This window comes from Nerophis ophidion, linkage group LG01, assembly GCF_033978795.1.
Source record: "Nerophis ophidion isolate RoL-2023_Sa linkage group LG01, RoL_Noph_v1.0, whole genome shotgun sequence".
Lineage (NCBI taxonomy): Eukaryota > Metazoa > Chordata > Actinopteri > Syngnathiformes > Syngnathidae > Nerophis > Nerophis ophidion.
Window position 1 is genome coordinate 26,639,429 of NC_084611.1, and position 23,785 is coordinate 26,663,213.

At 42.1% G+C, this 23,785-nt stretch overlaps 1 protein-coding gene across 4 annotated transcripts; it reads left to right on the forward strand.

Moving 5' to 3' along the window:
* Positions 1-1,282: 1,282 nt before the first annotated feature.
* ubox5 (U-box domain containing 5) lies at positions 1,283-23,278 on the forward strand. Of its 4 annotated transcripts, none has more exons than XM_061899895.1 (7): positions 1,283-1,527; positions 2,534-2,597; positions 12,388-12,489; positions 16,389-17,110; positions 21,382-21,866; positions 22,005-22,157; positions 22,238-23,278. In XM_061899895.1, the coding sequence occupies exons 2-7, from the start codon at positions 2,544-2,546 to the stop codon at positions 22,456-22,458; spliced, it is 1,737 nt and encodes a 578-aa protein (XP_061755879.1). In that variant the 5' UTR covers positions 1,283-1,527; positions 2,534-2,543; the 3' UTR covers positions 22,459-23,278. The 4 variants fall into 4 exon arrangements, with proteins under 4 accessions (XP_061755879.1, XP_061755887.1, XP_061755869.1 ...); XM_061899903.1 differs by lacking the exon at positions 1,283-1,527 and adding an exon at positions 1,698-1,790; XM_061899885.1 differs by lacking the exon at positions 1,283-1,527 and adding an exon at positions 2,043-2,221.
* Positions 23,279-23,785: the final 507 nt, after the last annotated feature.

Below are 23,785 nucleotides of genomic sequence, written 5' to 3' on the forward strand. Positions count from 1 at the left end.
CCACTCACCGGATTGTAAATAATGTAAATAATTCAATGTATATACTCTGATGATTAACTTGTGTGATGACTGGATTATGCTGATAGTATATATTTGTACCATGAATTGATTTACGTGGATCCCGACTTAAACAAGTTCAACAACTTTTTCGGGTCTTACCATTTAGTGGTCAGTTGTACGGAATATGTGTATAGTGTGCAATCTACTAATAAAAGTTTCAATCAATCAATCAAAAAGGCGGTGTACACCCTGGAAAAGTCGTCACCTCACCCCCGGGCCAACACAGACAGACAACATTCACACTAACATTCACGGGGAGAACATTTCCATCCATCCATTTCCTACCGCTTATTTCCTTTTTTTGGAGGGGTCGCGGGGGGCGCTGGCGCCTATCTCAGCTACAATCGGGCGGAAGGCGGGGTACACCCTGGAACAGTCGCCCCCTCATCACAGGGCAGGGAGAACATATTTATTTTTATATTTTTTTTGTAGGCTTCACGGTGGAAGAGGGGTTAGTGTGTCTGCCTCACAATATGAAGGTCCTGAGTAGTCCTGGGTTCAATCCCAGGCTCGGGATCTTTCTGTGTGGAGTTTGCATGTCCTCCCCGTGACTGCGTGGCTTCCCTCCGGGTACTCCGGCTTCCTCCCACTTCCAAAGACATGCACCTGGGGATAGGTTGATTGGCAACACTAAATTGGCCCTAGCGTGTGAATGTGAGTGTGAATGTTGTCTGTCTATCTGTGTTGGCCCTGCGATGAGGTGGAGACTTGTCCAGGGTGTACACCACCCTCCGCCCGATTGTAGCTGAGATAGGCACCAGCAACCCCCCGCGACCCCAAAGGAAATAAACGGTAGAGAGTGGATGGATGGTTTAATAATTATTTATTTTGTTTTATTCAGTCATTGGTGGAGCTAAGGATAGTATTTGCATCTTGTTTTTAATATTTTTGTGCAGCGCTTTTTCAACATTTTTTTGTTTAAATGTGCTATATGAATAAAGTTGATTGGATTGGATTGGGGCTTCATGGTGGAAGAGGGGTTAGTGCGTCTGCTTCACAATACGAAGGTCCTGCAGTCCTGGGTTCAATCCCAGGCTCGGGATCTTTCTGTGTGGAGTTTGCATGTTCTCCCCGTGACTGCGTGGGTTCCCTCCGTGTACTCCGGCTTCCTCCCACCTCCAAAGACATGCACCTGGGGATAGGTTGATTGGCAACACTAAATTGGCCCTAGTGTGTGAATGTGACTGTGAATGTTGTCTGTCTATCTGTGTTGGCCTTGCGATGAGGTGGCGACTTGTCTATCTCAGCCCGATTGTAGCTGAGATAGGCACCATCGCCCCCCGCGATCCCAAAGGGAATAAGTGGTAGTAAATGGATGGATGGTTTAATAATTACCGGGCCGCTAATTAATTTAAAACCTCTTCTCACTCCTGCGCTTACCAAAGGCATGCGGTAAAAGTAAGCATGTGGTAATTATTTTAAAACCTCTTCTCACTCCGGCACTTACCAAAGGCATGCAGTAAAAATGTGAGTGTGATGTAAGCTTGGACCTTAAATCTGTCTGTATAGCTCTTAATTTTCCGCCCTTTATGCGATTTCAAATTACCTGAATTGAAATCAGCCTTTTCCATTTTGAAAATGATGACAGGGGAAGTGTCACTCGTGACGTCACGAGTTTGACCAGGCGGTAATACTAAGCATGTGCTAATTATTTTGAGAAGCGAGTTTGACCCGGCAGTAATTCAAGGCAGGCGCATACTATATGCCCTGCGGCAACTCAAGAAAATACGGTATTTATTTTTGTTTTATTCAATCATTGGTGGAGCTAAGGATAGTATTTGCATTTTGTTTTTAATATTTTTGTGCAGTGCTTTGGCAACTTTTTTGTTGTTTAAATGTGCTATATTAATAAAGTGGATTGGATTGGATTGAAATAATTTACAGAAAACCATTTGTTCAAGGGGTAAAAAAATGGATGGATGGCTTTTGGTCTCATCTATTTAAAAAGCCCATCTGCGCAATCGGATCGCGTATGTCCCTTCGTGACATCCGTATGTCCCTTCGCGACTTCCGCAGATGCTTACACTCAAGCTAGCGAGTAGCCGCGGCGAATTGAATTATGGTGCTGTTAGCTTTCTGCTACAAACAAACATAAAATGGACAAACGACTCAAAAAAAATCTAAATAGTCTGTTTTGAAACCACCACTACCTCCGTGCAAAGTAAGCTTTATTTGAATTATAATGTGTAGTTGCTCATTTCATTTATTATATTTTGTCATCTCGCTAGCTGGATTTACTTGTGATTGAATGACAACGTAGGTTTGGTTAATTCAAGATAACTCCATCGTAGATTTAATAACACCATGTTAGAGGTCAACTTCTATACCTCAAGCACCCTTTTCTTCTGTTCAACTACTATATATATTTATATATATATTGTCCCTGTTTGAATGAGCCACGTCTCCTTGACCTATAAACTGTCATCATGGCTCTGAATAGAGTGGAATCCATCAACTTTCTTTCTTTTTCCAGATTGAAGAACATGGTTGTGAATCTCTGCCTGCCACACTTCAACACAAAAATAAGCTCCAACAAGGTAAACTTCCAATTTTTTTTCTTTCGGTGTATTAGTTTGAGTTTGAGTTTATTTGGAACATGCATGCATATGTTTTAAGCACAATACCAATGGACGCAATTTGCAAAATGCGCAACTGCATTTTGCAAATTTATTGTCAAATCAAATCAAATGTTTATTGGATTCATCACTATACAGCACTGGTTCTTAACCTTGTTGGAGGTACCGAACCCCACCAGTTTCATATACGCATTCACCGAACCCTTAAAAATAAATGGTAAATGGGTTGTACTTGTATAGCGCTTTTCTACCTTCAAGGTACTAAAAGCACTTTGACACTATTTCCACATTCACCCATTCACACACACGTTCACACATTGATGGCAGGAGCTGCCATGCAAGGCGCTAACCACGACCCATCAGGTGCAAGGGTGAAGTGTCTTGCTCTAGAACACAACGGATGTGACGAGGTTGGTAGAAGGTGGGGATCTAACCAGGCACCCTCAGGTTGCTGGCACGGCCGCACTCCCAACCGTGTCGACCCCAAAATGTTTTTTTTTTTTTTTTTTTCAAATTCAAGACAAAGTTATGTTTTTTTTTACTGGAGCACAAAAGGACCGTGGATGAACATTACCTTGTTCAAAGAACAAAACAAACACAGTGCATCAACTCACAAAAAAATTACACACCTGCAAATCAGATGGATAATTAGAGGGAACATTGTTTGGGGGTATCCATAATATGCAGATAGGGAGAAGTTTTTATTTACACAATGAGTCGGGTGTGTCTTGACCTCCGTGGTGGAGGCTCTGCCGAACCCCTGATGCCGACTCAGCGAACCCAGGTTAAGAACCACTGCTATACAGTGTACATCCACGACTAAACTACTGACTAAACTACTACCACAACTTGGTTTACTATTTATAAAAAATCAATCAATGTTTATTTATATAGCCCTAAATCACAAGCCCTAAATCACAAAGGGCTGCACAAACCCCATCGACATCCTCGGTAGGGCCCACATAAGGGCAAAGAAAAACTCACCTCAGTGGGATGTCGACCATGATGACTATGAGAAACCTTGGAGAGGACCACATGTGGGCAACCCGCTCCCCCCATAATGTAGGGTTACCTGGAACTTGAAATAGGCCACCCGGCCTGAATACACACTTCCCTCGCCAAACACCTTCGTTTCCCAACCCTCATGCTTAGATAAATAGGCCTTGATGCCATCTACGCAGTGTTGAGAGACTGTTTTGCTGTTAGATTGCGTCCAAATTTGCAAAGTGCGCGAGATTAGTGAAATGCTTACAACACATACAACATGGTGCATCACACTTTCCCGTTTCTCCATTCAACATGTTCGAAAAGGAGTAGGAAGAAGCAGAGCTGTTTTAATCCTACCCCGTTTCCTTTACAAACCCCGTTTCCATTTGAGTTGGGAAATTGTGTTGGATGTAAATATAAATGGAATACAATGATTTGCAAACAATTTTCAACCCATATTCAGTTGAATTAGCTAAAAAGACAACATATTAGATGTTTAAACTGATAAATATATATATTTTTTTGCAAATAATCATTTACTTTAGAATTTGATGCCAGCAACACGTGACAATGAAGTTGGGAAAGGTGGCAATAAATACTAATAAAGTTGAGGATTGCTCATCAAACACTTATTTGAGACGTCCCACATGTGTGTAGGCTAATTGTGAACAGGTGGGTGCCATGATTGGGTATAAAAACAGTTTCCCAAAAATTGCTCTGTCTTTCACAAGAAAGGATAGGGCGAGGTACACCCCGTGTCCACAACTGCATGAGCAAATAGTCAAACAGTTTAAGAACAACGTTTCTTAAAGTGCAATTGCAAAAACTTTAGAGATTTCAACATCTACGGTCCATAATATCGTCAAAAGTTTCAGAGAATCTGGAGAAATCACTCCACGTAAGCGGCATGGCCGCAAACCAACATTGAATGACCGTGACCATCGATCCCTCAGACGGCACTGTATCAAAAACCGACATCAATCTCTAAAGGACATCACCACATGGGCTCAGGAACATTTCAGAAAACCACTGTCACTAAATACAGTTGGTCGCTACATCTGTAAGTGCAAGTTAAAGCTCTACTATGCAAAGCGAAAGCCATTTATCAACAACATCCAGAAACGCTGCCGGCTTCTCTGGGCCCGAGATCATCTAAGATGGACTGATGCAAGGCGGAAAAGTGTTCTGTGGTGTGACGAGTTTACATTTGTTTTTGGAAATATTTCCACATCATGTCATCCGGACCAAAGGGGAAGCGAACCATCCAGGCTGTTATCGACGCTAAGTTCAAAAGCCAGCATCTGTGATGGTATGGGGGTGCATTAGTGCCCAAGGCATGGGTAACTTACACATCTGTGAAGGCACCATTAATGCTGAAAGGTACATACAGGTTTTGGAACAACATATGCTGCTGTTTAAGCGCCGTCTTTTTCATGGACGCCCCTGCTTTTTTCAGCAAGACAATGCCAAGCCACATTCAGCATGTGTTACAACAGCGTGGCTTCGTAAAAAAAGAGTGTGGGTACTTTCCTGGCCCGCCTGCTGTCCAGACCTGTTTCCCATCGAAAATGTGTGGCGCATTAAGAAGCGTAAAATACGACAGCGGAGACCCCGGACTGTTGAACGACTGAAGTTCTACATAAAACAAGAATGGTAAAGAATTCCACCTTCAAAGCTTCAACAATTACCTTCCTCAGTTCCCAAACTTTTATTGAGTGTTGTTAAAAGAAAAGGTGATGTAACACAGTGGTCAACATCCCTTTCCCAACTACTTTGGCATGTGTTGCAGCCATGAAATTCTAAGTTCATTATTATTTGCAAAAAAAAAAAATAAAGTTTATGAGTTTGAACATCAAATATCTTGTCTTTGTAGTGCATTCAATTGAATATGGGTTGAAAAGGATTTGCAAATCATTGTATTCCGTTTATATTTACATCTAACACAATTTCCCAACTCATATGGAAACGGGGTTTGTATATATAGTAGAAGTTGCTAAAACTTTTGTTCACTTCCTTTTCTCTATTTATTCACAATATACTCCATACATTCCAAATGTTTATCATGGCAAATGATATGTTTGTATGTTTCTTTATGTAGAAGAAAAGGGGTAGGTTTAAATAAGCTCTGTTTCTTCCTACTCCTTTTCAAACATGTTGAAAAGAGAAACTGGAACTTGTGATGTATCATGTTGTCTGCTTGCATGTTTGAAATAAACTCAAACTCGACTCAACTCAGCTCATGGTTCTTCTTTGTACTTTGTAAACACTTTAAATTTGAAGAGTTTCTTGAAGTGGATCATAGTAGAACATTGATTTATTTGCTTAATCCATTCCAGAATTTAATTGCACATTCTGATATAATGAAGGTCTTAAGTGTCGTACGTACGTACAAATGTTTTAAACTACATTTTTCTCCAAGATTATATTTCTCCTCTTTTGTTGAGAAGAATTGTTGTATATTTTTGTGTAGCAGATTATAGTTTGCTTTGTGTACAATTTTAGCTGTTTGCAAATTCACTATGTCATGAAAATATTTGGATTTATGCAGACAGACTCACAGCTTTTGTCTACATCGTGGTCTTAAACAGAAGAAGTAACAAAAAAATATGCAGTAATTATAATGTAATGTAATCATATTTTATGATAATGATAACAACCATTTAAAAGGATATCACCTTTTATATCTAATTACTATAGAGGGACCAAGAGAGACAAGCGGTAGAAAATGAATGGATGGATGTTTGCCATTCTACTGTAATTGAAAGATAAATAACTTTGCTTTTCTAAATAAATAAACAAACACAAAAATCAAATGGACTCTCATTTCTATAAGCAAAATGTATTGAACCTCCTAAAGTACATATTTTTTCCCTGTTGTAAAAAGTAGGAGACTGCGGAGAACAAAAAAAGGATCTTGCGGTTAGTTACATCATTTATCATGCTAGACCCACTGGACGTCCATTGCAACCGGTCTCCCCTAGAGGGGAGAGGTCACCCACAGCTGCGGTCCTCTCCAAGGTTTCTCATAGTCATTCACATTGACATCCCACTGGGTTGTGAATTTTTCCTTACCCTTATGTGGGATCTGAACCAAGGATGTCGTGGCTGGTGCAGCCCTTTGAGACACTTGTGATTTAGGGCAATATAAATAAACATTTATTTGATTGATTGATCATCGCACTAATTAAAACCTTGATCTCAATTCGATGTTGGTTAATGGTTTAGCCCTATTCCTGTTAATTATAGTCTTCTTCTCAAATAACTAAAGTATCAAAACATATTTACATTTTTTAGAATCTCTATTAGAGCATACAGATCTGGTACTGGCGGCATTGATATTTCAGTATTGATCCATCCATCCATCCATTTTCTACCTTGTCCCTTTTGGGATGGCGGGGGATGCTGGATGGACATTATTAGGAATAATATTAAAGCCTACAGTACTTGTTGTCCATGACATCGAGGACCTGGACAAATTTCAAAGTTTACACAGCTTCCACAACAATGATGATAATGGACTCTGACAGAAAACAAACACCTAAATTCAACATCAACTTTAGTATGTTCCAAAGGACGACTAAACAAGAAGACCTAGATTCAGGAGTGAATCCACATACACTTATAGAGATTATTGAAACCACATCAAAGATTGTTGAGTCTTATTTTATTTTTTTTATTATTTATTTGTATTGTGATTACTTATGGAGTGAATAAATTGAGAACAGGAAGTGAACAAAAGTTTTAGCAACTGTTATGTGAAAGAAATTGAGTAGGATTAAATAAGCTCTGCTCCTTCTTACTCCTTTTTGAACATGTTGAAAAGAGAAACTGGAAATTGTGATGTATCATGTTGTATGCTTGCATGTTCCAAATAAACTCCAACTCAACTCAACTCAATAGAGCTACGGTATTGCTACCCGCCATTATCCAATTTCAGGGATCGACATCAGTTTGGAAGCTAAGAAGTTTATATCGGTGCAAGATATATCGATCCATCCATCATCTTCCGCTTATCCGAGGTCGGGTCGCGGGGGCAACAGCCTAAGCAGGGAAACCCAGACTTCCCTCTCCCCAGCCACTTCGTCTAGCTCTTCCCGGGGGATCCCGAGGCGTTCCCAGGCCAGCCGGGAGACATAGTCTTCCCAACGTGTCCTGGGTCTTCCCCGTGGCCTCCTACCGGTTGGACGTGCCCTAAACACCTCCCTAGGGAGGCGTTCGGGTGGCATCCTGACCAGATGCCCGAACCACCTCATCTGGCTCCTCTCGATGTGAAGGAGCAGCGGCTTTACTTTGAGTCCCTCCCGGATGGCAGAGCTTCTCACCCTATCTCTAAGGGAGAGCCTCGCCACACGGCGGAGGAAACTCATTTCGGCCGCTTGTACCCGTGATCTTATCCTTTCGGTCATGACCCAAAGCTCATGACCATAGGTGAGGATGGGAACGTAGATCGACCAGTAAATTGAGAGCTTTGCCTTCCGGCTCAGCTCCTTCTTCACCACAACGGATCGGTACAACGTCCGCATTACTGAAGACGCCGCACCGATCCGCCTGTCGATCTCACGATCCACTCTTCCCTCACTCGTGAACAAGACTCCTAGGTACTTGAACTCCTCCACTTGGGGCAGGGTCTCCTCCCCTACCCGGAGATGGCATTCCACCCTTTTCCGGGCGAGAACCATGGACTCGGACTTGGAGGTGCTGATTCTCATTCCGGTCGCTTCACACTCGGCTGCGAACCGATCCAGCGAGAGCTGAAGATCCCGGCCAGATGAAGCCATCAGGACCACATCATCTGCAAAAAGCAGAGACCTAATCCTGCGGTTACCAAACCGGAACCCCTCAACGCCTTGACTGCGCCTAGAAATTCTGTCCATAAAAATTATGAACAGAATCGGTGACAAAGGACAGCCTTGGCGGAGTCCAACCCTCACTGGAAATGTGTTCGACTTACTGCCGGCAATGCGGACCAAGCTCTGGCACTGATCGTACAGGGAACGAACCGCCACAATAAGACAGTCCGATACCCCATACTCTCTGAGCACTCCCCACAGGACTTCCCGAGGGACACGGTCAAATGCCTTCTCCAAGTCCACAAAGCACATGTAGACTGGTTGGGCTAACTCCCATGCACCCTCAAGAACCCTGCCGAGAGTATAGAGCTGGTCCACAGTTCCACGACCAGGACGAAAACCACACTGTTCCTCCTGAATCCGAGGTTCGACTATCCGACGTAGCCTCCTCACCAGTACACCTGAATAAACCTTACCGGGAAGGCTGAGGAGTGTGATCCCACGATAGTTGGAACACACCCTCCGGTCCCCCTTCTTAAAGAGAGGAACCACCACCCCGGTCTGCCAATCCAGAGGTACCGCCCCCGATGTCCACGCGATGCTGCAAAGTCTTGTCAACCAAGACAGCCCCACAGCATCCAAAGCCTTAGGGAACTCCGGGCGGATCTCGTCCACCCTTGGGGCCTTGCCACCGAGGAGCTTTTTAACTACCTCAGCGACCTCAGCCCCAGAAATAGGAGAGTCCACCACAGATTCCCCAGGCACTGCTTCCTCATAGGAAGACGTGTTGGTGGGATTGAGGAGGTCTTCGAAGTATTCCTTCCACCTTTCCACAACATCCGCAGTTGAGGTCAGCAGAACACCATCCGCACCATACACAATGTTGATAGTGCACTGCTTCCCCTTCCTGAGGCGGCGGACGGTGGTCCAGAATCGCTTCGAAGCCGTCCGGAAGTCGTTTTCCATGGCTTCCCCGAACTCCTCCCATGTCCGAGTTTTTGCCTCCGCGACCGCTGAAGCTGCACACTGCTTCACCTGTCGGTACCTGTCCACTGCCTCTGGAGTCCTATGAGCCAAAAGGACCCGATAGGACTCCTTCTTCAGCTTGACGGCATCCCTCACCGCTGGTGTCCACCAAGGGGTTTTAGGATTGCCGCCCCGACAGGCACCAACCACCTTGCGGCCACAGCTCCGATCTGCCGCCTCGACAATAGAGGTGCGGAACATGGTCCACTCGGACTCAATGTCCAGCACCTCCCTCGTGACATGTTCAAAGTTCTTCCGGAGGTGGGAATTGAAACTTTGTCTGACAGGAGACTCTGCCAGACGTTCCCAGCAGACCCTCACAATGCGTTTGGGCCTGCCAGGTCTGTCCGGCATCCTCCCCCACCATCGCAGCCAACTCACCACCAGGTGGTGATCGGTAGAAAGCTCCGCCCCTCTTTTCACCCGAGTGTCCAAAACATGAGGCCGCAAATCCGATGACACAACTACAAAGTCGATCATGGAACTACGGCCTAGGGTGTCCTGGTGCCAAGTGCACATATGGACACCCTTATGTTTGAACATGGTGTTTGTTATGGACAAACTGTGACAAGCACAAAAGTCCAATAACAAAACACCACTCGGGTTCAGATCCGGGCGGCCATTCTTCCCAATCACGCCTCTCCAGGTTTCACTGTCGTTGCCAACGTGAGCGTTGAAATCTCCCAGTAGGACAAGGGAATCACCCGGGGGAGCACTTTCCAGTACTCCCTCGAGTGTTCCCAAAAAGGGTGGGTACTCTGAACTGCTGTTTGGTGCATAAGCACAAACAACAGTCAGGACCCGTCCCCCCACCCGAGGGCGGAGGGAGGCTACCCTTTCGTCCACCGGGTTGAACTCCAACGTACAGGCTTTGAGCCGGGGGGAAACAAGAATTGCCGGCAACGCCAGAGTGGAAGAGGGTCCAATCCCTCTCGAGAGAAGTGGTTCCAGAGCCCTTGCTGTGCGTCGAAGTGAGTCCGACTATATCCAGCCGGAATTTCTCGACTTCGCGCACTAGCTCAGGCTCTTTTCCCCCCAGTGACGTGACGTTCCACGTCCCAAGAGCTAGCTTCTGTAGCCGAGGATCGGACCGCCAAGTGCCCTGCCTTCGGCTGCCGCCCAGCTCACATTGCACCCGACCTCTATGGCCCCTGCTATGGGTGGTGAGCCCATTGGAGGGGTGACCTACGTTGCCTCTTCGGGCTGTGCCCGGCCGGGCCCCATGGGAACAGGCCCGGCCACCAGGCGCTCGCCATCGTGCCCCACCTCCGGGCCTGGCTCCAGAGGGGGGCCCCGGTGACCCGCGTCCGGGCGAGGGAAATCTGGGTCCACGATTTTTCTTCTTCATAAAGGTCTTCGAGCTGCTCTTTGTCTGATCCCTCACCTAGAACCTGTTTGCCTTGGGAGACCCTACCAGGGGGCTTTATGCCCCTGGACAACATAGCTCCTAGGATCATTGGGACACGCAAACTCCTCTACCACGATAAGGTTGCAGCTCAGAGAGGAGGGTGCAAGATATAAAGTATTGTAATAAAATTTGTGGCTGAAATGTAAAGGATGAAATCATTTTTGTCAGATTCTTTACAGTGTCCCACTATTTAAGAAACAACAATACTAATGAAGCCTTTTCAAGACCAAAGCCTAATACACTAAATCACAGATGTGAAATTGGTAAATGATAAATGGGTTGTACTTGTATAGCGCTTTTCTACCTTCAAGGTACTCAAAGCGCTTTGACACTATTTCCACATTCACCCATTCACACACACATTCACACACTGATGGAGGGAGCTGCCATGCAAGGCGCTAACCAGCACACATCAGGAGCAAGGGTGAAGTGCCTTGCTCAGGACACAACGGACGTGACTAGGTTGGTACTAGGTGGGGATTGAACCAGGGATCCTCGGGTTGCGCACGGCCACTCCACAATGCGCCACGCCGTCCCCAAATTCAAGGCCCAGTGAAAGCCTGCAATTATTTTCTCACAATAAAGTACATAGTCCTTCTTGCTAAATATATTCGTTCCTGTAATAGTGACAGAACAAAAAACATGCGTTGCATATATTTTAAACTTTAATATTATTTGACCAAGCAACAAATACAGTATATATTTATTTTTCTGTATTACAATTTTTTTTAAAGATAAAAATTTACTTGTCACCTTGACTTATGATAAATATATATCAAAGGGCCATGTGTAACATCATGAGACGATTATACATTTATATTCGTACACAATAGATTCACTGTTACAAACGGCCCTCTGAAGGCAGCTATGCTGCAATGTGAACCTCAAAAAAAAGAGTTGACACCCCTGACCAAGATGTTTTTAGGGGCTCATTGTGAATAAATATGCATGCATGTGCAACAAATAGAGCAGGGTCGCTTCTCTTTCCACATCGACTATGTTCTGTACTCTCAAGTAGAGTAACATAACATTTATGTGGTTTTCCTGCGTTATAAATATTCGTACTGTGTATCCATTTTAAGTTTGGAGATGGACAGGAAGAATCTTGCTAAGCTTTGAGTTAGAAAAAACACGACGGATGGAGAGGCGTGAAAATAAAGCTATTGAGGGTCAGAGTGGTGTGTGGGAGACCGAATCCCCACTGACCTTGTTATGTTCTTTATCTCTGTTTTGTCATTTAATAGCTGTCTTTGCTACATACTCTTGAATATATGAAGTATTCCCTTTCACATTTTCTGGTTTTGGATTTGTTTTTGATCTCATCCTTGAAAGTTAAGAAATTTGAAGGTTTTCAATCATTGTTGTTCACTCAAGTGTGCATTGCATTCAGCTAGTTTTTGTTGTAGGACAGACACATAATTTTGTCATGTGGTACAATGTGTAGCACTTTACAAAATAATTTTGTAATGTATACTGTACATGTTTTCTATCACTTTACTGTGACATAATGTACTCGTTTACTATTTCTGTCTAATTGCAGTTGTGTGCAGACGGTTATGATGTCACGAACCTCATGTCAGCAAATCCTGCTGTCCGCAAGCGGGGCTTTAAGCTGGAGTACTTTCTACGTCCACCTGTACAGGTAAGTTTTTGCTTCTTATGCCCGAAGCAGATGAGACAGGCTCCAGCACCCCACCGCGACCCCGAATGGGACAAGCAATAGAAAATGGATGGATGGAAGTTCCAATCAAGGTTTTGTGCTGCCGATTTCAATAACGATCATCCATCAGTGAGATCTGCAAATAACAATCACATGTATTAACTGTACATTTTTCAATGTATTTATGGTGAGTGCTATTGACATGTTAACAATATCAACACTGAATTTGAACAAGTTCCTTATTCTTTTTTATTACATGAATTTTTTAGCAAAACAAAGTCAATAATACACAATAAATAAACAAAAGCAAAAACTACTATCTGCTACTCATTTGCTTTTTGCCCTTTTGAGAAAATAAAAATAATGAAGTAATTCTTCCAGTAACGATCGTAGACTAATACTACCCGTACTGTCGACACCACCAGTTTCTGTATCTATCAGATCCTCCCTTTACGTGTGGTGTACTGACCGTGACAATGCTGACATACCAAAAGTTTGTGATATTACCCTCTCTGGTGTTCCTCTCAGATTGCAAAATACCTATGGCAGTGAGGGTGTGGCTAAGGACGTGTGGAATGTGACATCATCATATTATTTGTGTAATAGGCGGTGATGCATTTATTTTCTTTAAAAAGGCTAAAGGGAGGTTATACAAATGTACAAATAAATCTGTTTTACTGTATTATCACATTTCTTCTTATATTATATTGTTTTGGTCTATTTTTTCAATTGTTGCTGCTTATTGTACAATGTATGCACTATATTCTGCCCTCCCTAAATGTTGGATTTTTAAAGAACAGGTGGAATAAAATAAATTGAGGTGGTTTTTATTGATAGTCACCACAACAAAGTCACTGTAAAACTAAGGACACATGAAGTGCACATACATTTCGAAATCAGATAAAATTATTATCGAAATCAGATAAAACTATTAATATCGTTTGGTATAAACTGGAAAAAAAGCAATACAATTCTACAAGATGACGGTTAGCTCTATGCAGCTGGCTTAATGCTAAAGTACAATGGACCAGCTCATTTAAAAGTTAATGAAAACTAGCACAACTAACTTGTACATCCATCCATTTTCTATACTGCTTGTCATTGATGGGACGGGACAGCGTGGCTTTGATGTTAAAGCAGCCGTGCCAGCAACTTGAGGGTTCCGCCGTTTTAGTCACTAGGTGTGTGGGGAAAAAATCGATTCGAACTTGAATCGCGATTCTCACGTTGTGCGATTCAGAATCGATTATCATTTTTAAAAAATCTATTTTATTTTAATTTTAATTTTTATTTTTTTTTATTTTTTTTATCAATCCAACAAACCACTACACAGCAATACCATAACAATGCAATCCAATTCCAAAACCAAACCTGACCCAGCTACACTGAGAACTGCAATAAACTGAGCAATTGAGGAGACACAAACACGACACAGAACAAACCAAAAGTGGTGAAACAAAAATGAATATTATCAACAACAGTATCAATATTAGTTATAATTTCAGCATAATCATTATCATTAGACATTTATAAAGAAAAAAAAAGAACAATAGTGTCACAGTGGCTTACACTTGCATCGCATCTCATAAGCTTGACAACACACTGTGTCCAATGTTTTCACAAAGAAAAAAAAAGTCATTTATAATTGAATCGCAACCCCAAGAATCAATATTGAATCGAATCGTGGGACACCCAAAGATTCGCAGCCCTATTAGTCACGTCTGTTGTGTACTTGGGCAAGACACTAAACCTTTGCTCCTGATTGGTTGTGGTTAGGGTCTTGCATGGCAGCTCCTGCCATCAGTGTGTGAATGTGGAAATAGTTTCCAATGCACTTTGAGTACCTTGAAGGTCGAAAAGCGCTACACAAGTACAACCCATTTACAATTTACCATTGGGGTTGCATGGGTAAGCTGGAGCCTATCTCAGCTAACTTTGTGCGAGAGGTGGGGAAATTGCAGTGCATATATAGACAATCATTAGCACTCACATTCATACCTATGGACAAATTAGAGTCTCCAAATAACTTATGGGGCTAATTAAAAATAATTCAATTGATGCGTTTTGGTGTCTGCCAGCGTTTTGTTTTTTTTATTGTTTTTTTAATTTAGGAATTGTATTAGTATGAACGTGAAAAATAATCTTTCATCGCGCTATTTCTTGTGTTCGAGTCATTCCAGACGCACAAATGCGCTGTTGACGCGTTTCACAGCCTTGTGCACAGAATTAAATGCCAGTGTGCATATGTTTCTGTTGTGTAGATTGCGATTCAGAAAAAGTGTTAAGGATTATAGATGTCTACCGCCACTTCAACACATTGCACACATGATAACATGAATGTGCAGAAAATTATCGTCTCCATGGTAAAGTCATGTATGCACGCAAAATCTTCATTTAAATAAGGCGCTCTGCACCACTTTTCATTTGCACACGCAGTGTTAGTAGTTTATTAGTAACACGCCCACTCATAAAAAATGCTGCTTAGTGTGTGGTATTTGGATCTTAGTGAATCAGGTCCAAACTTTTCACCAAAAACAGAACTTCAAAATGGAACACAATCTGTTCTAGGTTTCGGTCTGCCTGAATCTGTTCTAGGTTTCGGTCTGCCTGAACTATCGGGAAAATGTACAGTAGATGTTGATCCAAACTAACATGCAATGTAATTTCAAAGTGAACTTTTTATATTAATTTTACTTAACGAGCTGCATCACAGTACTGTGATTGGCTGGCCACCCGTCTTAGGTGCACGCTGCCTCTAGCCCAAAGTTAGCTGTGTCTGATTGTCTGTGTACTAAGGGTAATTCTTGATCGCCCAGTCTGTCGAGTCATAAGACAGAACAAACTAAAACATGTCATAACACCCCATGTGTAGCTTATCCATTTTTTCATGGATTGACATCTGTTGTTTGGATGTTTTTATCTATGTGGCATGGAGGTATGGCTCCTGCTTCGTTTGACACAGATTGACGGTCCTGCGGTCAGGCTGCCTTGAAGGGTCAGTTACACGGTAGGGATTAGGGATGTAAAGATATGAACATTTCCTATCATGATTACTGTGACTAAAATTATCACGATTGTTATCATTAGTGTAGCATTGTTGATTGTGCTCTGAAATTACTTATACACACACTGAAATATTTTGACCAAGAGTTTTTTTTAAATATTTAAATAGACACAAACCCACTTGTTTGCATGTTTTGTGTTTTTTATGCTCCACTGATTATTTTACTGTATTTTATGTTTTAATTGCAAATATTTTATTGTTTTAAATATTGATTAGTAATGTAGCATTTTACGATGTATTTAAATGAAAAGTGTGTAACAAATACTTTTTATCAAAATTTTTTCTGGTGAGCATTGTGGTGCCCCATTCTGTTCAGCGGTCTTTGAACGCATTGTAAAAACACCTCAGTTTTAGGGACTAAAACACAGACTGATCACTCTGTTAAGAGAGCACAGCTTGTAGGTTTAATGTTACCAATTTAATACCTTAGGTGCTCAAACTCCATGAATTTTTTTAAATTGTACTTTTAAACCACAGTTTTTTTCGATTATTTTAATTTAATACGATAATACTAATCGTCGGGAGTTTTACCACAGATATTACTGTTTATCGTTGCATCCTGAGGTAGGACATGTTTTAATGGTTTGTTTTTCTGATTCAGTGGGTGTTGACTTATTTTTCTCTGCGCTCTCCTTCACACTCATTTTCGCCATTCCAATGGTTGGATGAGCAGATAACTCCAATTTATGCTGCAATTAAAAGCATAACAAACACCTGAGAGGCAGCTAATATCTAGAAATATTCGTTTGCATCTGGATATTTGCAATTTTCTACAATCGAAAGCTTTAGTTTTTAACAATCCATTTTTGTTGCACAGGTGACATTAAAGTTTGGCTTCCATGTGGAGCTGTGCAGGGTGGATGTGGAACTGTGGCCTTGGGGCATGGACCTGGGGCAGACCAGTAAGAGACTGGAGATCAGCACCAATTCCGATCTGCTTCCTCCCCAGAATTTTGACCAAGCCGAGGGACTGAACCAAGTCAATCACCGACTCAAGATGGAAAGGAAGGGGGAAGAAGGAAAGCAGGACAATCATGCTGGCAGGTTAAATGGCTATTTTCAAGCATCGCGTGAGGGGACTGAACAAAGAGGCGACATGAGCAAACAAAAGACCAAAAGTCATTCTCAACCAGACACACGGTTTAACAATCCTGGGCCTGACTTTAAACTTGTTGGCCGTTGTGAACTTAAGGAGGAAACCAAAGTTTGCTTCTCTCATTCTGCATTTCGCCCACGGACTCCCTTCCTCTCCTCTCCTCCTCTTCCTCAACCAAACAACTGTCGCACAGAAGATCTGTGGAGTCGAGGTCATCTTTCTTTGAGCTCTGTCACACAGCTTCGCGTGACTTTGCCTTTCGGCGGGGCTGCATCCGCTCTGGGCCTCAAGGCTTTGGTGGTGTGGGGGCAGCCGGCTCGTTGCTGCCCTCCAGAGGAAGTAGAGAAAATTCATCTCGTCCACAGGGCCAGTCGGAGACCGCTCCCTCGACCTATTGCTTCTGCCAGTCACATTGAGCAGCCCCAGCAAGACACACCTTCAAGGTAAATGGTTTGGCCTTGTCTTATATTATTTCATTAGGATAGTCACTCAAAGCAGGGTGATTTTTGTGGTTATTTTTTACAAAAATCAATTGATCTGTTGGATCATGAGTGCAATGAACTCATCAGCGGTATTAAGGGTGCGTAAATAGTTAACTTCTCACTACTATCACAGCCAGTGTTGGTAATGACGTTTTTTGTGTATAACAGCATTAGTAACAGAGTTATTTTTTTTCTGTAACGAGTAAAATACTTAATTACTGTACCCGTCACTGCAACGTTTTTGCCGTTACTGAGAATGTGAAGTGACTTGTTACTACAGTTTGGTTAATGTACGCGCATGGTTTCGGCCACACATCAGCTACCTGAAGAGGCATTTATATATGTTATACATGTATGTATGTATGTATGTATATGTGTGCGTGCGTGTATGTATGTATGTACAAACCCTGATTCCATATGAGTTGGGAAATTGTGTTGGATGTAAATATAAATGGAATGCAATGATTAGCAAATCATCTTCAACCCATATTCAGTTGAATATGGTACAAAGACAACATATTTTATGTTCAAATTGATAAACATTTTTACAAATCATTAACTTTAGAATTTGATGCCAGCAACACGTGACAAAGAAGTTAGGAAAGGTGGCAATAAATACTGATAAAGTTGAGGAATGCTCATCAAACACTTATTTTGAACATCCCACAGATGTGCAGGCTAATTGGGAACAGGTGGGTGCCATGATTGGGTATAAAAACAGCTTCCTAAAAATGCTCAGTCTTTCACAAGAATGGATGGGGCGAGCTGCACCCCTTTGTCCACAACTGCGTGACCAAATAGTCAAAACAGTTTAAGAACAACGTTTCTCAAAGTGCAATTGCAAGAAATTTAGGGATTTCGACATCTACGGTCCATAATATCATCAAAAGGTTCAGAGAATCTGGAGAAATCACTCCACGTAAGCGGCATAGCAGGAAACCAACATTGAATGACCGTGACCTTCAATCCCTCTGACGGCACTGTATCAAAAACCGACATCAATCTCTAAAGGATATCACCACATGGGCTCAGGAACACTTCAGAAAACCACTGTCACTAAATAGAGTTGGTCGCTACATCTGTAAGTGCAAGTTAAAGCTCTACTATGCAAAGCATAGTAGAGCAACAACATCCAGAAACGCTGCCGGCTTCTCTGGGCCTGAGATCATCTAAGATGGACTGATGCAAAGGGGGAAAGTGTTCTGTGGTCTGACGAGTCCACATTTCAAATTGTTTTTGGAACTATTCGACACCGTGTCATCCGGACCAAAGGGGAAGCGAACCATCCAGACTGTTGTCGACGCAAAGTTCAAAAGCCAGCATCTGTGATTATGTGGGGGTGCATTAGTGGCCAAGGCATGGGTAACTTACACATCTGGGAAGGCACCATTAATGCTGAAAGGTACATTCAGGTTTTGGAACAACATATGCTGCCATCTAAGCGCTGTCTTTTTCATGGACGCCCCTGCCTATTTCAACAACACAATGCCAAGCCACATTCAGCACGTGTTACAACAGCGTGGTTTCGTAAAAAAAGAGTGCGGGTACTTTCCTGGCCCGCCTGCAGTCCACACCTGTCTCCCATCGAAAATGTGTCGCGCATTAAGAAGCGTAAAATATGACAGCGGAGACCCCGTACTGTTGAACGACTGAAGTTCTACACAAAACAAGAATGGGAAAGAATTCCACTTTCAATGCTTCAACTATTAGTTTCCTCAGTTCCCAAATGTTTGAGTGTTGTTAAAAGAAAAGGTGATGTAACACAGTGGTGAACATGCCCTTTCCCAACTACTTTGGCACGTGTTGCAGCCATGAAATTCTAAGTTAATTATTATTTGCAAAAAAAAAAAAAGTTTGAGTTTGAACATCCAATATCTTGTCTTTGTAGTGCATTCAATTGAATATGGATTGAAAAGGATTAGCAAATCATTGTTTTCCGTTTATATTTACATCTAACACAATTTCCCAACTCATATGGAAACGGGGTTTGTACATACTGTCTATACATCGAGCATTATGTTTGACACAAAGTGGAGTGTGCATGTTGCCACCCGACAGCGTCCTTTGCAGAAGTAGCGCTAGCCCAGATTCAAGCTGCTGCATTTATGGCTCAGGCTGATCAGAACCCAGGTATCCCTAACTGGTGATTAGATACAGCAGTCATCATCGAGCTGATTGAGGAGGACTGCAGGTAGGTACCGCCCCTTAACTACTCTGCCTAGGGCCACATCTCTGCTGGGCTGAACCTGGGCACACCTTTTACCTCCGATAGGACGGCGGTCAGGAGGCATTGCAAAAAAAAATATGTAAACAAAACACTTTTGGAAAAGCTACCAAGTAATTACTGCTGTTTGCTCGAATAGCAACAATTAAATACTTAGAAAAGACAGCTGTACATCAAGTAGGGAGGTGTTATCACCCCACAGTAGTCCAACTATAGTATTAGAAGCTGTCAATGTATCAACTTACCCATTAAGATGTTTAATCGTTGGTCATGTCCACCACTGCATGCAGTAGTAGCAGGTGTTTTTCACACATCTTTTTGGCGACAAGTAGTCATCATATTTGCAAAAAACATATTTCCTGACACCTAGAAGTCCTATAAGAGATGTTTGGCGCTGTATATTGGAGTTATTTTGGTAGTTTGAGGTGGCTGTGTGTCTCAGAGCCAAGCACAGAAATGACCCCAAAAGGGTGCACCATGCAGGGTTGCCGTGTATAGAGAGATGGCCCCTGGCTGGCACAGACCATGGTGGTGAGTGTTTGTTCAGAGCACAGTAAAAATATTTTCCCTTTTCTTTTCAATGACAGCATTTCAGCCAATTTCTGCGACTTTCCGCATTTGGATTCTGTTTTTGCACAAATCTATGAGTTTGTTTAATTCCGCGTACCTACAAATGGGGCGGTAAATTGTGTCTTATTTTATGCTTTGGCACAGCGCCTGAATCAATATTTTAGCCCGCCGTGTCATAATTACGACGGTCTGATGGAAAATAGTACGGATAGCAGTTTCATTAGTCCAAAATTTTAATGGTTCGCTTGGACAGACCCAATTAAGAACTGGTACCTAAAAATAAACGGTACTCGGTATACATCTCAATTCAGGGGAGCAATTTTTAACTCTAGGTGCTGCCTGCCATGTTGCTCTGTTAATGTTGACAGTAGCAATTGAAAACGTTACTCTCTTTATGTCATCACAGAAGTCGCGCAAGATTGTAACGGCCATATTTTATAACAGATCTCCACTGAACCGATTCATGACTTTCCAACCGGACATAGACCGATCTATACTAGATATAGATCAATCCAGAGGCTCGCCAAATGATGTATTCATATCTCTAAAGTTAAAATCGGTTATCGATTTGTACCGATTATTTATTACAGCCCTACTAACAATAGTTTTTAAAACATTGTGATACCATACGATATGATATAAGTGCAATTCAATAAAGATGGAAGCTTTGCATGGTGAAAATAAAATTAAATGTGTCATGTTAGAACAATTGCATGTGTTTTTTTTTTTTAATGGACACATACAAAACAGGCGGTGCCTGCATTAGTTATGAGAAAATAGTAGAACTAACAGCTTTAAGGCATTGCATTTCATAAACCTAAAGAAAATAAGATGTAAAAAAAGCCCTTTTGGACAAGCTACCAGGTATTAACTGTTGTTTGCTTAGGTAGCAACGATTAAATACAGAGAAAATCAAGCTGTGCATCAAGTAGAGGTGTTATAACACCACAGTAACACAAGTGCAAGATACAATTGAGTGCCACCACGTAAACTAAACGGCAGCTTCAGTGTAGAAGCTCAAATACTTTGTTTAGTTTACTTATTTGTTTCCAATGCTTTAAAAAAATACATCCGTCACGTTTTCAAGTGGCGTTCAGTTGAACACTTGAGAATGAAATTACGATCATGATTCAGGCGCTACGATTGTATTAAAAATTTATTATTGATGCACCTTTAATTTTTGTATTTTGATGCAGTTTTACATTTATTTTTGTTTCTTTAAATAAGCGTTTATCACTATCAACATAAGAAGAAAAATATTTGGAATAAGAAACAGTTAAATTAACTGCCACATTTATTGAATTCATAAATGTGTGTGTGTGTGTGTGTGTGTGTGTGTATGTATATATATATATATGTATGTATATATGTATAATAAATGACACATTACGTTTCACAGTTTTTGACAAGTATCCACTGCCTTTTTGTCTGCTTCCAGCACTCTCTCAACCCCAGAGGAGTTTCTTGACCCCATAACCCAGGAAATAATGACGCTGCCCATGCTCCTCCCGAGTGGCGTCTCAGTGGACAGCACAACCCTGGAGGAACACCAGAAGAGGGAGGCGACTTGGGGGCGAGCTGCTAGTGACCCATTCACCGGTGTCCTGTTCAGCGCCGCCTCCCAGCCCCTTCCCAATCCCCAGCTGAAACACCGCATCGACCATTTTGTCCTGCAGAACGGACACGCAAGGAGGGACGGAACGTCAGGAAGACGAGCGGAGGCCAGGAAGCCACAACCGTCGAGGCTGATAGGCCCTTGTCCCTATCAACACTCTGCAACAACCACAGACAGACACACAGAAGACTTTGAATCTGCAAAGTCATCAGATTGTAGAAATGTGGAAGAAAGAAAGAAACGACACCTGAGTGGATCAGAACCATCAGCAGCTGAGGAATCACCTCAAATTAAAGTACCAAGAAATGGTGAGAGTCCAAATACTGTAATCCTGTTTATTCAAACTGATTAAATTCCACTTTATTGACATAATTCTTAGCAATAATTGACAATGCATACCCGTCTAGTGTTTATAGCTTATATTCCCTGTGATGTCTCTTCCGCAGGGAAGGAAAGCAGCAGTAGCTCACATGAACAACGTCTGTCAGCCAGCTTAGATGACGCCCTCTCCTCCGTCTTAAAGGGACGACCCTCTTTTACCTCAAACTTGTCTTTGCGGGAGCAGGCCCCTCCTTACCCCGCCACTCTAACAGTACCAGGTTCCCAAAACTTCACACGTCACTCTATTAACTTATGTCTTCACTTGTGTCTAACATTGCACCAATAAATGTCATCCTAGGGAATGTTGGCCGGTGCTCGTCTTGTTCCTCAGTGCTCTCCATTTACTCCAAACCCCTACCGCCTGTTTACCGCCTGCTCTGCGGTCATTTGCTGTGCCGCACTTGCCTGCAGAGAGACTCGCCATCTTTGAACTCTGTCGCCACATTGCCACCTTTCATCCAGTGTCCTAACTGCCAAAGCCCTACATCTCGCAGTGACATCATACGTGTGCATCACTAGCCTGCCAGGAGACAGTGTCAAACAAACAAGCTGTTCTCAAGGTAAAGGTCCCCAAACAGTCTTTATTAGTATGTACAGTATGCCTTAATGTCATCACAACTTGCACAAAAAGTATTGCATAAAATGAGTTTGGAGAAAGAGAAGAAAAAACGCTCTCATGCTTCCTGCCTTTTCATTGAGGGACTTGCAGCCTTGGTTCAAATGGTTTGTTGACACACAAAGAACGACTTGAGGACACTGTGCATGCAGCATAGAATAAAGGAAGAAATTGAGGAGACCAAGGCTTCGTGATCCTTGTGAAGGGTATCATCTGACCTTCTAGCTCAATTTTACACCCACCATGTAACGTCACAGCCTCTCTACGATTAATGCAAAAATAGAACACAACGTAAAAGAACATCAGTGTGTGTATTGCCTATGTATCAGTATCTTCAAACAAAAAAAAACGTTGACAATTCATTTTGTGTTATGTTGGTTTCCGTGACAACATGAAGTGTAAATCAAGGTCATGACCCTGTATCCGCTCAGTAAGGACTGCATGTAAAATAACCACAGACAACTCTAAAATGGTTCATGCTTACTCTTTTGTGCAATAACTTATTACAATTTCAGGGTATTTTGGAATTATTCATCTGAAGCTCATTGCAGGTTTTTAAAGCAAATTTGTTTTTAATCATTAAAAAAATGCAAAGACCACCGAGTTTGCGCAATTGTGGAGTATGAGGTAAGTTGTACATGTCAATTCAATGTTACATCATCTTTGACTACTTAATGTATTTATGCAATTACCAATGCATCTCAATAAATGTATTTATTGTGACCATTTTCTTTCTGTCAGTTGAGCATTACTCAATAGTTTATAACAGGTGTGCTATTGCATTTGAATATTGTATTTTTTTATGTACAAATTGATGGATAATTTTCTTTGAAATCAAATGTCAGGGCGATGAGCACAAATTACAGTTTTTGTTGTAACAAAATAAATCAGGAATATATGTTAATGTGTTTCTTACATGAAAAAATAATATTAAGAGATAATAAATAGAATAGAATAGATCTTTATTGTCATTGCACAAGTACAACGAGATTGATTTTTTTGGTACAAGTCCCGCTAAGAGCAGACATGTGTTACAGGGGAGGACAAGACGAAACCGCCAACGGATCAGCCACTTACGGCGCTCCTTAAAAAGGTGACGAAAGGGTGACATTGGGAGAGAGGGGGGGAGTAAAAAAAAGATCAGTCTAAGGCTAGACCCTCAGGAGGGGTCCAGACGGAGTCCAAGGAAAAAAAACTCATAGCATGGCACACATTTAGACATGGTACATA